Source organism: Bubalus kerabau, chromosome 5, assembly GCF_029407905.1.
Source record: "Bubalus kerabau isolate K-KA32 ecotype Philippines breed swamp buffalo chromosome 5, PCC_UOA_SB_1v2, whole genome shotgun sequence".
Classification (NCBI taxonomy): domain Eukaryota; kingdom Metazoa; phylum Chordata; class Mammalia; order Artiodactyla; family Bovidae; genus Bubalus; species Bubalus kerabau.
In genome coordinates this window covers 91,862,511-91,878,185 of record NC_073628.1, presented here as the reverse complement: position 1 = coordinate 91,878,185, position 15,675 = coordinate 91,862,511, and the positions used below count along the sequence as shown (strand labels likewise).

Sequence of the window (15,675 nt, the reverse complement as noted above, 5' to 3'; positions counted from 1 at the left end):
TGACCTCTGAGAGACTGTCATATTGTCCCACTGTCCTTCTTGCCTGTTAGTATAACTTGTACCGTCAGATGGAATACATGTAGTGTGTGTGCTAAGTTGCTTCAGTGTCTGACTCTTTGTGACCCTAATGACTATAGCCTTCCAGGCCCCTCTGTCCATAGGATTCTCCAGGCAAAAATACTGGAGTGGGTTGTCATGCCCTTCTCCAGGTGATTTTCCTGACCCAGTGATGGAACCCGCATCTCCTGTGTCTCCTGCATTGACAGGAAGGTTCTTTACCCCTAGTGCCCCCTGGGAAGCCCCAGTATACATGTAGGTGTATCCTCAGAATCACAACCAAACACTGCTCACATCAGGGAGTTTGTTTATTCTGATGACTACAAAGTATGGTGTCCTTTGTTAGTGTAATAAGCGGCCTCAAGTGGACCAATATCTAATAGCTACAAGCTATCCAGAATAAACTGTGGAAAATTCTGAAAGAGATGGGAACACCAGACCACCTGACCTGCCTCTTGAGAAACCTATATGCAGGTCAGGAAGCAACAGTTAGAACTGGACATGGAACAACAGACTGGTTAGAAATAGGAAAAGGAGTATGTCAAGGCTGTATGTTGTCACCCTGCTTATTTGACTTATATGCAGAGTACTGGGCTAGAAGAAGCACAAGCTGGAATCAAGATTGCCAGGAGAAGTATCAATAACCTCAGATATGCAGATGACACCATCCTTATGGCAGAAAGTGAAGAGGAACTAAAAAGCCTCTTGATGAAAGTGAAAGAGGAGAGTGAAAAAGTTGGCTTAAAGCTCAACATTCAGAAAATGAAGATCATGGCATCCGGTCTCATCACTTCATGGGAAATAGATGGGGAAACAGTGGAAACAGTGTCAGACTTTATTTTTTGGGGCTCCAAAATCACTGCAGATGGTGATTGCAGCCATGAATTTAAAAGACGCTTACTCCTTGGAAGGAAAGCTATGACCAACCTAGATGGCATATTAAAAAGCAGAGATATTACCTTGTCCACAAAGGTTCAATCTAGTCAAGGCTATGGTTTTTCCTGTGGTCATGTATGGATGTGAGAGCTGGACTATAAAGAAAGCTGAGTGGCAAAGAATTGATAGTTTTGAACTGTGGTGTTGGAGAAGACTCTTGAGAGTCCCTTGTACTGCAAGGAGATCCAACCAGTCCATCCTAAAGGAGATCAGTCCTGGGTATTCATTGGAAGGACTGATGCTGAAACTCCAATACTTTGGCCACCTCATGTGAAGAGTTGACTCATTGGAAACGACCCTGATGCTGGGAGGGATTGGGGGCAGGAGGAGAAGGGGACAACAGAGGATGAGATGGCTGGATGGCATCACCGACTCGATGGACATGAGTTTGAGTGAACTCCGGGAGCTGGTGATGGACAGGGAGGCCTAGCATGCTGTGATTCATGGGGTTGCAAAGAGTTGGACACGACTGAGCGACTGAACTGACTGAACTGACTTATCCAGAGTTCTGGACATCTCCCAGGAGGCTCAGTGGTAAAAAATGTGCCTGCCAATGCAGGAGCCTCAGGAGACACAGGTTCAATCCCTGGGCCAGGAAAATCCACTGGAGGAGGAAATGGCAACCCGCTCCAGTATTCTTGCCTGGAAAATCCCATGGTCGGAAGAGCCTGGTGGGCTACAGTCTATAGGGTCGTAAAAGAGTCGCATATGACTTAGAGACTGAACAGCAACACCAATTCAGAGTTCTATCAAATGGATCTTAATATAAAGAGAATATCCCTTTCTCCACACTGATTCTATTGAGAGCTCAATTATTTTAAATTACTCATTCATTTTTTACTTATTTTTTCCATGAAATAATTTTGAAAATCAAAACCAATTTTGAATATATTTTCTTTTAGGCAGTAACACCATGATCAGAGCAGTTCAACCAGGGGAAACCTACACTTATAAGTGGAACATCCTAGAATCTGATGAACCCACAGAAAACGATGCTCAGTGCTTAACAAGACCATATTACAGTAATGTGGACATCACAAGGGACCTTGCTTCTGGACTGATAGGGCTTCTTCTCATTTGTAAGAGCAGATCCTTGGATAGACGAGGCATACAGGTATTTTGTCCCTGAAGTAACCTTTCAGAAATTGAGAACTTCTGATGGGAATAGAGTAGTTCTCCTTGTTAAATAACGGGGCTTTTGAGTCTGAAGAACAGAAAATATTTAGTAGTCCCTCTTTAGCGTGAATGTAACAAGGCTTATTCCTTTAGTTACTTTATTGTCTTATTTATTTCTTAGATAAGTCTTATATGGACCGTACTGGAGAAGACAAGTCTACAGTGCTATAACAGTACTTTTTGTTTGTTTCAAATTCCAGATCTGTCCATACTGGCTACATGATAAGCGAGCCACTTAGTTTCTCTTAATTTTTTCCTTTCATCAAAACAGTATTATTCCTTCCTAAAATTTTTACAGAGCTGTTTCAGGGCTCAGTGAGACATCACCTGGTAAAAGTGACTCTCACCAGGGCTTTGTTCACAGTGGGTTCACAGATGTCTGAATTTGTGGCTCCTCAGGCCCCGAGACCTGTGTGCCTTTGGTTTCTGAGAACTCAATGGTGTAGGTAATCCTTAGGCTAGGATGCTAATCACTGAACACAGCACTTTTATCCTCCAGAGGGCAGCAGACATTGAGCAGCAGGCTGTGTTTGCCGTGTTTGATGAGAACAAGAGCTGGTACATTGAGGACAACATCTACAAGTTTTGTGAAAATCCTGAGAAGGTGAAACGTGATGACCCCAAGTTTTATGAGTCAAACATCATGAGTAGTAAGTCGGAGCACTCTTTTTGTCCATCAGTTTTTTATTCCCATGGCTGAAGTGTGACTGTATCAAGAGGCAGAGGTGTGAATTAGAATCCACTCACCTCTTAGTCTCACTTCCAGTCCAGAAATTTGGTGATGAAATTACTGGGTGATAAAGAAATCTTTTTACAACAAGAGGTCAATGCTTGTTATCCTTAGACACCCTGTTGGTTTCCTGCTTCCAATACGTGTGTGTGTGTGTCTGGGTGTGTGTGTGGGTGCGTGAGCACATGTGCATGAACACATGCTCTGAGCAGGGAAGAACAGGGTGAAGGGTGGGGGTGGCTGAGGGAAGAGGCCTTGGTCAGAGGTATCTGAGGATTTTAGACTGGGTGCAAGGTGAATAGTCTTTATGCCCAGGGCAGAAACAAGGTAAATGATCTAAAGCTAGACTGTCAAATCAAACTAAGCAAAATGCAAACAGGGAGCCAAGAGTCTTAGAAAGCCAATCCATGAAGAGGTTTGAAGTGAGCAGTAAGAAGTACAGAACAGAAAGAATAATCTGAGTCCAGATTCAGCAGGCTTTTCTGTAATTTTAAAGTCCGTGCTCAAAGCCACTGCTACGGGAAGTCTGGGAGAAATTTCACTGAGCCAGCTGGAAGCAAACTTCTCCTCAAGGGTCAGGGTCCCTTTCCTCAGAGCTGGGAGTCACTGTACTCATTTTCTCTCATACGTAATCACAGAAAGGAGGACAATTTCTCCACAGTCTGTTCATATAATTGCAGATGACTGACAGTTGACGATTATTAGAACTGGCAGTTACCAGGAAAATAACTCTGAACAGGGAGTCAGCCTCAGCTTTTTTTGCTTAATTTCATTTTGGCAGCAAAGTTGTCATAGTTCTAGACCAGTGCTGTCCATTTGAAATTATATATGAGCCATAAATACAATTTACAATTTTCTAGTAGACATATTAACATTAAAGAGAGAAAGGTGAAGTTTGTTTTAGTAATATGTTTTATTTAATATATTGCAAATATTATCATTTAAACATATAATCAGTATTAAAATTAAAGAGATTTACTTTATTTCTTGCTAAGTCTTGGAAATCCAGTGTGTACTTTGTACTCACAGCATGTCTCAATCCAGATTATCCATATTTCAAGTGCCCAATAGTCACTAGTGGCTAGTGGCTACCACATTAGTGCGGCTATAGACCATTTAGAAAAGCTTCCAGAATCAGTACAAAGTAAAAACACATTAGGTCAGCTGTGTGATAAGTATTTAAGTGCTCACTAGTGCCAGGCATTAAACTAGGATGGGGGTTATGGTGGTAACCCTGGCAGACATAGACCCTGCCCTCATAGAAATCATCTGTAATTTTATTAACATGCTTAGTATATAAGTAAATACTGATACTGCCTAAAAATGTATCCCATTGAAAGAGAATGAAAATGTCTGAACTTGATAGCTGAGTGCAAACTAGAGATTATATAAATGCTAAGATGGAGCAATAAAAACTGAAAAATATGCTAAATAGGCTTCATTTTTAGGGATAATTACTTGTATTCAATAACTAATGCTTCAAGAATTTGACTTTCTTATGTTATGCTTTTTCTCCAGGTAAAATTACTCTAGATAATATTCTAAGTTGACTCTCAGAATATCTTTGAAAGCAGACCTAGAGTATAAAATATACACTTAATGAATGAATAAATCAATGTGAATGAAAGGCTTTGTTTTTATCCTGACCTTTCTCCCTTGGCTAACTTTAAAGAATAAGTTCTCGTTTGAAAAGTCTGTGTTTGATGTTCAATCTGGTAAAGCTTATCCCATATAATCACTAAGACACAACCAGAGTATCATTGGGTTATCGTTAGCCACATTCCCTCTTGTTGGTAAAGGCCTGATGTTTTAACAGATTTCACTCTTCCAGCTATTAACGGCTATGTGCCTGAGAGTATACCCATACTAGGGTTCTGCTTTGATGACACTGTCCAGTGGCACTTCTGCAGTGTGGGAACCCAGAATGACATTTTGACCATTCACTTCACTGGGCACTCATTCATCTATGGAAAGAGGCACGAGGACACCTTGACCCTTTTCCCCATGCAGGGGGAATCCGTGACTGTCACAATGGATAACGTTGGTAAGACTTGGATATTTAGAGGGGCTCCTCTGCTCTGCCTGGTCTGCTGCAGCTCTTCAGACTGCCACGCTTCCTGGGCTTCTCTCTCTGATTCCTGGCGGGCTTTCCTTTCAATACTATTCATGATTTCTGTTGGGGGAATTGATTACTCAAATGGGTCCAGTCCTTTTATGTGCATTTCATTTATCCTTCTCTGGGCTAAGTGAGAAGCAAAGATAATAACAATAAAAGGATCAGGCATGACTTTGAGAAGAAAGTGTGAGCATTCAGCCACAGCACATTTCTTTTATCAAAATGCCTTTTTCAGCTTTTTAAGACAGCCATCCCACACTAGGGTTAGCGATAATCCAATATAGTGCCTTAGAGGTGGATTTCACAGATAGCTGTCATGGGCTTTGGAGTTCATCAGATCCAGGTTCAAAACCTGCTCTGCTGTTTGATATCTGTGTAACCTTGGACAAGTTATTCTACCTCACTGAGCCTCAGTTTATTAATCTGAAAAACAGAACAATAACACTTTACAGAGTTGCTCTGACATTCATTGCAATATGTGCCAAGTGCCTAGGACTCAGTAGACAATCAACATGTTGTATCTATGGAAGACTTGCCAGGAAATCACAAACCATTTCAAAGAGATTCAATACTGTCTTGGATCCACTTGAATTATTTATTCCTTAGAAATACCTACATGTTTCTTATTTCTTGGGAAACAATAGAAACAAAAGAAACAATAAGATGTTTCTTATTTCATCATCTTTCACCTAACTTCAGCTCTCTAACAAAATGTGCAACTCACAAGAGCTTTGATATTCAAAGACCATTTCATTCTTGGGCTTCCCAGGTAGCTCAGTGCTAAAGAACCCGCCTGCCAATGCAGGAGACATAAGAGACCTGGGTTTGATCCCTGAGTTGGGAAGATCCCCCTGGAGAAGGGCATGGCAACCCACTCCAGTATTCTTGCCTGAAGAATTCCATGGACAGAGGAACCTGGCAGGCTATAGTCCATAGGGTCACACAGAGTCGGACATGACTGAAGTGACTTAGCATACATGCACATTTCATTCTTGATTCATCTCTTTTTGAATATATTCTAAAACAGGGACTCTCAAACTATTTGTGCTGAAAGTTTTTTCTCCCTAATCTGCACCAACCAATACTTTGGGTCCATATTCTGTCAAATAAGATCAATGTGCTGATCACATGGCTGGATGTCATGGAAATGTCAGATTGCAAAAAGGTTTCCTATACTCTTTCCTCTCGGTTTCATTCTTTATGTCACTGTGGAACAGTAACCAGCAGTTCACAGATCAGTTGTGGTCCATAGACCACAGTATCCCTGATGAAAGTTCACTGGAAATTATCTGCTACAATGGACCATAGAGTTTTTAGTATCTTTTTCTGTCCTCAGAGTTCTCTATTCTGTTTGTTTCTTTTTTGTAGGAACTTGGATGTTAACCACCATGAATTCCAATCCAAGAAGCAAAAAACTACGGCTGAGGTTCAGGGATGCTAAGTGTATCCGGAATGATGATGATGACTCCTATGAGATTATATATGAACCTTCAGGATCTACAGCCATGAATTCAAGGAAAATGCATGATTCTTCAGAAATCGAAGATGAAAATGATGCTGACTCTGATTACCAGGACGAACTGGCTTTAATACTAGGTCTCAGGTCATTCAGAAATTCATCACTGAATCAGGAGAAAGATGAGCTCAATCTTACCGCCCTAGCTCTGGAGAAAGACTCTGAATTCATTCCTCCAAGTGCCAACAGATCTCTTGGTTCAAATTCTTCTTCCCCAAGTCATGTTAGCAGGCTTATTGCCAACAACTTTGCAGAACTTCTGAAAACTCTTCTGCACCTGGAAGCCCCTGAGGCTGGTACCCCCCTGGAACACGCTGGCTTAGATAAGAACTCAGCTCTCAACCCTCCCATGGCAGAGCATTCCAGCCCTTATTCTGAAGACCCTAGAGAAGATCGTCCACTCTCAGATGTCACAGGGATAAGCCTACTTCCATTTGGCACAGGATTCAAAAATCGAAAACTTGCCAAACATCAAAGATTCCAGGTAGGAAGAGGCCAAGCAGCAAAGCACAAGTTCTCCCAGACGCAATTCCCAGCACATAAAACCAGGACACGTTTAAGCCAAGACAACTCTTCTTCTTCCAGAATGGGGCCCTGGGAGGACATTCCCAGTGATCTGTTACTCTTACAACAAAAGGATCCATATAAGATTCTGAATGGAGAATGGCATTTGGTTTCTGAGAAAGGCAGTTATGAAATAATCCAAGATGCTAATGAAAACAAGACTGTTAATAAGTTGCCAAACAGCCCCCAGAATGACTCAAGGACTTGGGGAGAAAACATCCCTTTCAAAAACAGTCATGGAAAGCAGAGTGGCCACCCAACATTTTTGGTAACTAGACGTAAACCTCTACAAGACAGAAAGGATAGAAGAAATAGTGGATTGAAGGAAGGCCTTCCGTTAATTAGGACACGGAGAAAGAAAAAGGAAGAGAAGCCTGCATACCATGTTCCTCTATCTCCAAGGAGTTTTCACCCTCTGAGAGGAGAGGTCAATGACCCATTTTCAGACAGAAGACATAATCATTCATTGTTACTCCATGCGTCCAATGAAACATCTCTTTCCATAGACCTCAATCAGACATTCCCCTCTATGAATCTTAGCCTTGCAGCCTCACTTCCTGACCATGACCAGACCTCACCAAATGACACCAGTCAGACTAGCTCCCCTCCAGATCTTTATCCGACAGTGAGCCCAGAGGAACACTATCAAATATTCCCTATTCAAGACTCTGATCCAACACATTCTACTACAGCCCCCAGTAACAGATCTCCTGATCCAACACATTCTACTACAGCCCTCAGTAACAGATCTCCTCCCACACAGCCCAGCCAGATACCCAACTATGACTTAAGAAACAGGGCCATCCCTACTGATGTGAGTCAAATTTTCCCTTCCTTGGAACTTGAAGTCTGGCAGACAGTTACTTCTCTAGACCTCAGTCAACCATCCATCTCCCCAGACCTTAGCCAGATGGCCCTTTCCCCAGACCCCGGCCAGGAGTCTCTCTCTCCAGACCTTGGCCAGACACCCCTCTCTCCAGACCTCAGCCAGGAGTCTCTCTCTCCAGACCTTGGCCAGACACCCCTCTCTCCAGACCTCAGCCAGGAGTCTCTCCCCCCAGACCTTGGCCAGACGGCCCTTTCCCCAGACCTTAGCCAGGAGTCTCTCTCCCCAGACCTTGGCCAGATGGCCCTTTCCCCAGACCTTAGCCAGGAGTCTCTCTCCCCAGACCTTGGCCAGACAGCCCTTTCCCCAGACCTCGGCCAAGAGTCTTTCTCTCCAGATCTTGGCCAGACACCCCTCTCTCCAGACCTCAGCCAGGAGTCTCTCTCCCCAGACCTCAGCCTCGAGTCTCTCTCTCCAGACCTCAGCCAGCTTGATCTCAAGCAGACATCACCTCCTCTAGATCTTAACCAGACATCCCACACTTCTGAATCAAGTCAGTCATTGCCTCTTCCAGAATTTGGTCAGACTTTCCCTAATGCAGATATTGGCCAGATGCCATCTCCTCCACCAGACTCTACACTAAATAACACTTTTATACCAGAAGAATTTAATCCGCTGGTTGTAGTAGGCCTCAGTAGAGATGATGGAGATTATATTGAAATTATTCCAAGGCAGAAAGAAGAGAGCAGTGAAGAAGACTATGGTGAATTTGAGTTTGTAGCCTATAATGACCCTTACCAAACTGATCTTAGGACAGATATCAACTCCTCCAGAAATCCTGACAACATTGCAGCATGGTACCTCCGCAGCAACAATGGAAACAGAAAATATTATTACATTGCAGCTGAAGAAATATCCTGGGATTATTCAAAATTTGTGCAAAGGTTTGACCAGTTCTTATATTCTCATTTTTTCCACTAATGCTAAAAAAAGTAATTATAACAGTCTAAGAAGATGATTTTGGACAAATCACTCTAAGATAATTTAGTTCCCCTATATAATGCAACTTGGCTTATACTCTTTCCATTGTCAATTCCCAGATAAGCTTTTCTACTTCAGGTGACATCTGGACAACACAAGAGCCATCACTGTGAGAAGTCTTTGATATGGTGTATTTAAATCAGCACCCTCCTCTCTCTTCTTTTCTCGTCAAAGATGTTCCTACTCCTTCTTGCTCCAGTGCAGAGCCCAGTCTATCAATGTTGTTGTTATTTAGTTGCTAAGTCATGTCTGACTCTTTGTGATCCCATAGACTATAGTCTTCCAGGCTCCTCTGTTCATGGGATTTCCTAGGCAGAATACTGGAGTGGGTTGCCATTTCTTCCTCCAGAGATCTTCCTCACCTAGGGATTGAAACCGCATCTCCTGTGTCTCCTGCTTTGGTAGGCAGATTCTTTACCACTAGCACCGCCTGGGAAGTGACTTATCAATAGCTATAGGATAATCAATATGATTTCACCGAAGTTGGCTTCACATCTAAATTTGTGATGTAGAAATCTCCTTTTGCCATTACTTAACAAAAACATTTTTTAATTGTTTACTGATCAGTATGAAGTATATACCATCTTGGTGAAGATTAAGTCAAATTCCATGTGATTCCAGTTGCAGAGGTCAAGGGTATAAAGTAGCTTAGAAGCAAAAAGCAAGTTTATACCCTAGATTGAGCCATTCATTAGATTATGATTCATCTTGATTGGAACTTTTATTTTAACTTGGTTTATAGCATCACTCACCCATTCCAGTGTTCTTGCCTGGAGAATCCCAGGGACAGGGAAGCCTGGTGGGCTGCTGTCTATGGGGTTGCACAGAGTCGGACACGACTGAAGTGAATTAGCAGCAGCATAGCATCACTCAGTTAATAATTCTTTGTGTGTGTGTGTGTGTGTGTGTGTGTGTGTGTGTTCAGTCGTGTCTGATTCTTTGTGACCCCATGGACTGTAGCCTGCTAGGCTCCTCTCTCCATGGAATTCCCTAGGCCAGAATACTGGAGTAGGCTGCCATGCTCGCCTCCATGGGATCTCCCCGACCCAGGAATTGAACTTGCGTCTCTTATGTCTCCTACATTGATGAGCAGGTTCTTTACCACTAGTGCCACCTGGGAAGTCCAGTAACTCCTTAATGAGGGCTTATTCTCTCCTAGGCATTGTCCTAAGTGCTGAGACAATAAAAGAGAATATAAACGCACATGACTCCTGCTCTGACTAGACACAATGTGTCTAGTCGGGCAGGTAGATATGAACTAAGTGCTCATATAAATAAATGTAAAAAAAATAACCATGATGAAGACCAATAAGGAAAAGTGATCGATGGTGATATGAGAAGTGGCAAGTCTGACTGGAAAAGTGATGTTTGAGTTGAGATCTGAAAATGAACAGGAAGTGGAGAGGGGAGAGCATTCTAGACAGAGAGAACAGCATGATGAAGGCCCTGGGGAAGGAGGAAGCCCTGAGACTGAAGGCCTCTGTAGCTGGAGCTCAAGATGAGGGTGTGTGCTAAGAAAGTGTTTGGCTAGCTCTGTAGAGATAAGATACTACTAGGCTTTGTGGGCCCCAGGAAGAATTTTTATGTTTTTTAAAGAGCAGTAAGAAACCCTTCAAAAGTTTTAAGCCACTCCTAGTTGATTGGGATATTTGCAGTCTTTTTAACAAGGAGTTATACCAAGTAGGCCCCAAGATCTGCTTCGGCTCTAATATTTTAGGGTTCTAGCCACTTTTCAACCATAGAGTTGAAGGAGTTGATGCAATTTTGTAAGTGGATTGACTTACAACAGAGAGTTTTTAATGGCTTGACATACATTTTTTAAAGTTAGTTTTCATTTTAATTTGCTCAAGGGTGGAAAACCACATTGGACTGGGTTCTGTATTCTGGAATGACAATATAGAAAAAGAAGAGAAAGGGGTACAAGAAGCAACTACAGATTCTTGGGGATAACTGATGACATGGTAGCTGATGGCCATATTTATACTGTCCAAATATAGCCCAGGCTTTCACAAAAGCTAGTTGTTACCCTAATAAATTAAAATCCAAGTGCAACTAGAGTAAGCAAACACCACACATGGTGTGATTCAGAGAAATTATTTCATTAATCTGGTGCCTGACATTTCCACATTAAAACTCTGTGAGTTTAAGAGACTTTCTCCTGTGACTTCCTATTTAAATGTAACACCCTTTACTATATGAGAATAACTAGTTTGGGGATTGCTAAGCAAGTTCCTGAGGGAGTAAGGTTTTCTAGAGTGTAAAGAGATGAAACCAGTTCCTTCAAAACCCCATGTGTGTCGCCTGGGAGAATCCTATGGACAGAGGAGCCTGGCCAGCCACAGTCCATCGGGTCACAAAGAGTCAGACATGACTGACATGACTTAGTACACACATTCATGTATGTTCTAGGGGACTGTATACCATGCTTAGAGTCTGGAAGAATGGGATTACTAGTATAGCAAGACTAGAAAGAAGGCAGAATGGGATTCTCTAATGATGGCTCGTATTGTATAACAAATACTATGAGATTCATGGTGAGCTTCTGGCCTGTTTCCCAGATTCTTGGAGAAGGAAATGACAACCCATTCCAGTATTCTTGTCTGGAGAATCCCATGGACTGTAGCCTGTCAAGCTCCTCTATCCATGGGGTCGCACGAGTTGGACACAACTTAGCGACTAAACCACCCAGACTCTAGGGAAATTTAAGATTTAGTAGGAAAATTTGATATTCTCTAGCCCCAGACTGAGCTGGTGAACCACATGCAGAATAATGTGATTTAACAAAATCAAATGTGGGGAGAGTGGCTACTTTCAGAATATGAAACACCCACCCATCCAGTGGCCTTTACAGAGGTGACCCTCTAAATCAACTGACCATTATCATCTGCCTGTCCCAAACCCTGGCACTATTCCATTGCATGACTTTCTCTACTTTTAAAATTAAAATCTGCTATGTTGATATCTGATTATATTTGTCATTCATTAATTGCAGTTGTTGCTGTTCAGTCGGTAAGTTGTGCCTGACTCTTTGTGACCCCATGGACTGTAGCCCACCAGGCTCCTCTGTCCATGGGATTTTCCAGGCAAGAATACTGGAGTGGGTTGCCATTTCCTCCTCCAGGGGATCTTCCCAACCCAGGGATCCAACCCCTTCTCCTGCATTGGCAGGCAGATTCTTTACTGCTGAGCCACCTGGGAAGCCTTATTCATTAATACATAAAATAAATATCTGCTTACTATTTGCCAGGTACCTTGCTAGGCACTGGAAATAAAAATTATAAGCAAGCTAAGCCCAGTCCCTGATCTCATGGGGCTTTCACTCTAATGGTAGAGTCAGATTTTAATAGGTAATCTCACAAATAAATAATATATAATTTACTATATATACTATAGAAACCCTATAAGAATACTACAGGGATTTACTATATATACTACAGTAACTATGTAGAAATTTAGGGAATTTAGAGAGAGATTTTATCCAGTCTAAAGGGTCTTAGGAGGATATGCTTAGAAACAATACATGAGATGGGAGCTGAATGATATTTACTGGCTTATGATTTTAGTCCCTTATATTTTAATTCATTTGTTCATCAAATATTTTCAAATATCTTGTTTACACTAGATGCTATGTTCAGAAACAGAGAATTTCCTCAATTCTTTGAATGGTCTTTAATTTGTTCTTTTAAACAAATGCTATTACTTTCATTTCAGTGAAGATGCTGACGATGTTCCGGAGGACACCGTATACAAGAAAGTAGTTTTCCGAAAGTACCTTGATAGCACTTTTACCAAACTTGATCCTCAGGGGGAATATGAAGAGCATCTTGGCATACTTGGTCCAGTCATTAGAGCTGAAGTGGATGATGTTATCCAAGTAAGTTATCTTTCGAGCATTGATAAGATCATCAGAGGAATTTCCACAAGCACCAGAGGGCTGTAAAGATGGAAGTGGCAAGAAAGCTATAGGTGACTTACTTATTTTCTAAAATTAACAAATAACTACATTTCTTTTCAAGACTTCTTACCAACCCACTTGCCACTCTTCAAGAAAAAAAAGAAATGATCTCACAATTTTATTTCTTCCCCTGCCAAGTTCCTGTTCATTCTATATTGGCCAATTCCATCTCTCTGAAGAAACTTTAATTCTCTCAACCTGTCCTAAACATTCAACTGAATTGCTCCTCCCAGGCATTCCCACCAAATCCCATCCATACTTTGTTTACAGTACCTTTTGTCTCCAGATTTTTAACTGGAATTCACATGTACATATCTCTTTACACTAGTAGCTTGAAATCTTATTGTGAGTAAAACCAAAAGAAAAGAAAGAAAGTGAAGTCGCTCAGTCATGTCCGACTCTTTGCGACCCCATGGACCGTAGCCTATCAGGCTCCTCCATCCATGGGATTTTCCAGGCAAGAGTGCTGGAGCGGATTGCCATTTCTTTCTCCAGGGGATCTTCCTGACCCAGGAATCAAACCCGGGTCTCCCGCATTGCGGGTAGACGCTTTACCGTCTGAGCCACCAGGGAAGCCCAAAGCCTCATTCATTTTCAGATCTGTAGTGCCTATCTTTATCATTTCATTTGTAGATAATCTTTGAGCCTAAAAACAAACCTGTTTTGGTGTTTCTGGAGAAAACTACATGGGCCCTATCTCATTGGATGGTTGTAAAATTAGATTAAATAATACACAAAAATTACTTTGCAATTCTAAGCATTCAATATATCTTAGATTCAATTGAATAGCCATCCAGTTTAGCCCATAATGCTGACATTTTGGGGGTTGGGCTTTATTAAGCTTAAATACAGTTATGAATCATTCCTTTCTTTTTAGGTTCGTTTTAAAAATTTAGCATCCAGACCATATTCTCTTCATGCCCATGGGCTTTCCTATGAAAAATCATCAGAAGGAAAGACTTATGAAGATGACTCTCCTGAATGGTTTAAGGAAGACAATGCTATTCAGCCCAATAGAACATACACCTATGTATGGCACGCCACTACGCGATCCGGGCCAGAAAACCCTGGATCTGCCTGTCGGGCTTGGGCCTACTACTCAGCAGTGAACCCAGTAAGCATAGCCATTGAAAAGTTTTGTCATTCCCCTAAGTTGAGTCCATCAAATGGAATGTCACGATTTCCTAGTAAATATCTGTCCTGCTTTCCATGAGGCATGTGTAAGGATCCAGGTCCACAGTCAACTGCTACCAAAACCAGGGACTCTGCATGCAGATCTTCAGAAGACAGTGAGAAGTGGAAAGGAGGAAGGATTACTTAAATGGTTAGCCCCAGTTAGAGTGACTGCTTTACAGAGGAAGATGTTTATCTGCAATTTCCTTGAACAAGTATTAGCTTTCTCCTGCTTTTTCTTTTTTTTAAATAAAAGAACTATAAATTCAAGATTCCCCCATTTTGATGGTGGTAGAGAGAGCATAGACGTAGATTTCAATTTCTATCCTATCTCTTACTGTGTAGCCCTAGGAAAGTTACTTGATCTCTCTCAGCCACAGTTCCCAGAGTTAAAAATGAGATAACAGTACATAGCATGTGGAGTAGGCACTTGGTAATATTTGTTCAATCAATGAATTTATTTTTTACCATATAGGATTGCTGTCAGAATTAAATAAGATACTACAGGGAAAATATTTAACCTAACAGATGCTCAATAAATAGTATTTATAATAGTATCCCTATCATTATCATCACCATAATTATCATTACTACCACGCTGAAATAAGGGATTAATCAGAGGAAGGCAACATGACCATCACAGAATGAAGACAAGAAATATCCAGGTTTATTAAGCTGTAATTCATTTGTAATCTTCAAATTGAGAGCCTCTGAGAAGGTCTACTTTTCAGTAGGATCAGTGATTGTCAGAAGAACAAAGAAAATCGTGAGAAACCGTGAGTGTGTGCTGTCTGCTCTTACTGTCTTCCAGGAAAAAGACATCCATTCAGGCTTGATAGGGCCTCTTCTGATCTGCCGAAAAGGGACACTTCATAAGGAGACCAACATGCCTGTGGACATGAGAGAATTTGTCCTGCTTTTTATGGTCTTTGATGAAAAGAAGAGCTGGTATTATGACAAGAAGCCCACAAGGTCTTGGAGACGTGCATCCTCAGAAGTAAAAAACTCCCATGAGTTTCATGGTATTTTCCTCTGACTTTGATCTCATCTTTGAACCAACTTACTGGGTGGCAGTGATTCCTGCCCACAGGTCTTCTCAAAATCAGACATAATATGCTTCTGTGGAAACAGGAGCTCTAGCTAAAACCAGATCCTTAAATGTCTATGAGGCTGATGTCACCTGGCAGGTGGCAGTGTAGGTGAAAGAGAGCAGACAAAATCCGAAAGATAGCACACAAGGCTGCTGCAAAACAAACCCAAACCAACCAACAAAAAGCCACTGGGCTTCAGCTGGTAACATAAATTGGAAAGGAATTAGTATTATTTTGCAATTAAACAGTTCATAAATCTGTTTCTTGATCTCTAAAGGATCAATTATTTATGTAGAAGTGATCGCCCAAACATACTTCCAAAATAAGAATGACTGTCATGTCTGTAACTCTCAGCAGTTCACAGGTGGAACTCAAAAGATATGAGAAGAAAGTGAGTTAGGAAACTGGGTAGCCGGGTGATGGAGGAAGAGTGCCAAGAGAGCATTTGGGTGGGAAAAGAGGGAAAAGTATATCTACTCTGAAATCCATTTGGG

At 41.6% G+C, this 15,675-nt stretch overlaps 1 protein-coding gene across 1 annotated transcript in view; it reads left to right on the top strand.

Moving 5' to 3' along the window:
* Positions 1-15,675, top strand: part of F5 (coagulation factor V) — a 79,589-nt gene that overhangs the window by 44,063 nt on the left and 19,851 nt on the right. Inside the window, exons 10-16 of the mRNA XM_055583776.1 lie at positions 1,896-2,107; positions 2,669-2,819; positions 4,731-4,943; positions 6,384-8,865; positions 12,674-12,836; positions 13,795-14,031; positions 14,902-15,112. Coding sequence (XP_055439751.1) covers positions 1,896-2,107; positions 2,669-2,819; positions 4,731-4,943; positions 6,384-8,865; positions 12,674-12,836; positions 13,795-14,031; positions 14,902-15,112 — 3,669 coding nt within the window. The remainder of the gene's footprint in view (positions 1-1,895; positions 2,108-2,668; positions 2,820-4,730; positions 4,944-6,383; positions 8,866-12,673; positions 12,837-13,794; positions 14,032-14,901; positions 15,113-15,675) is intronic.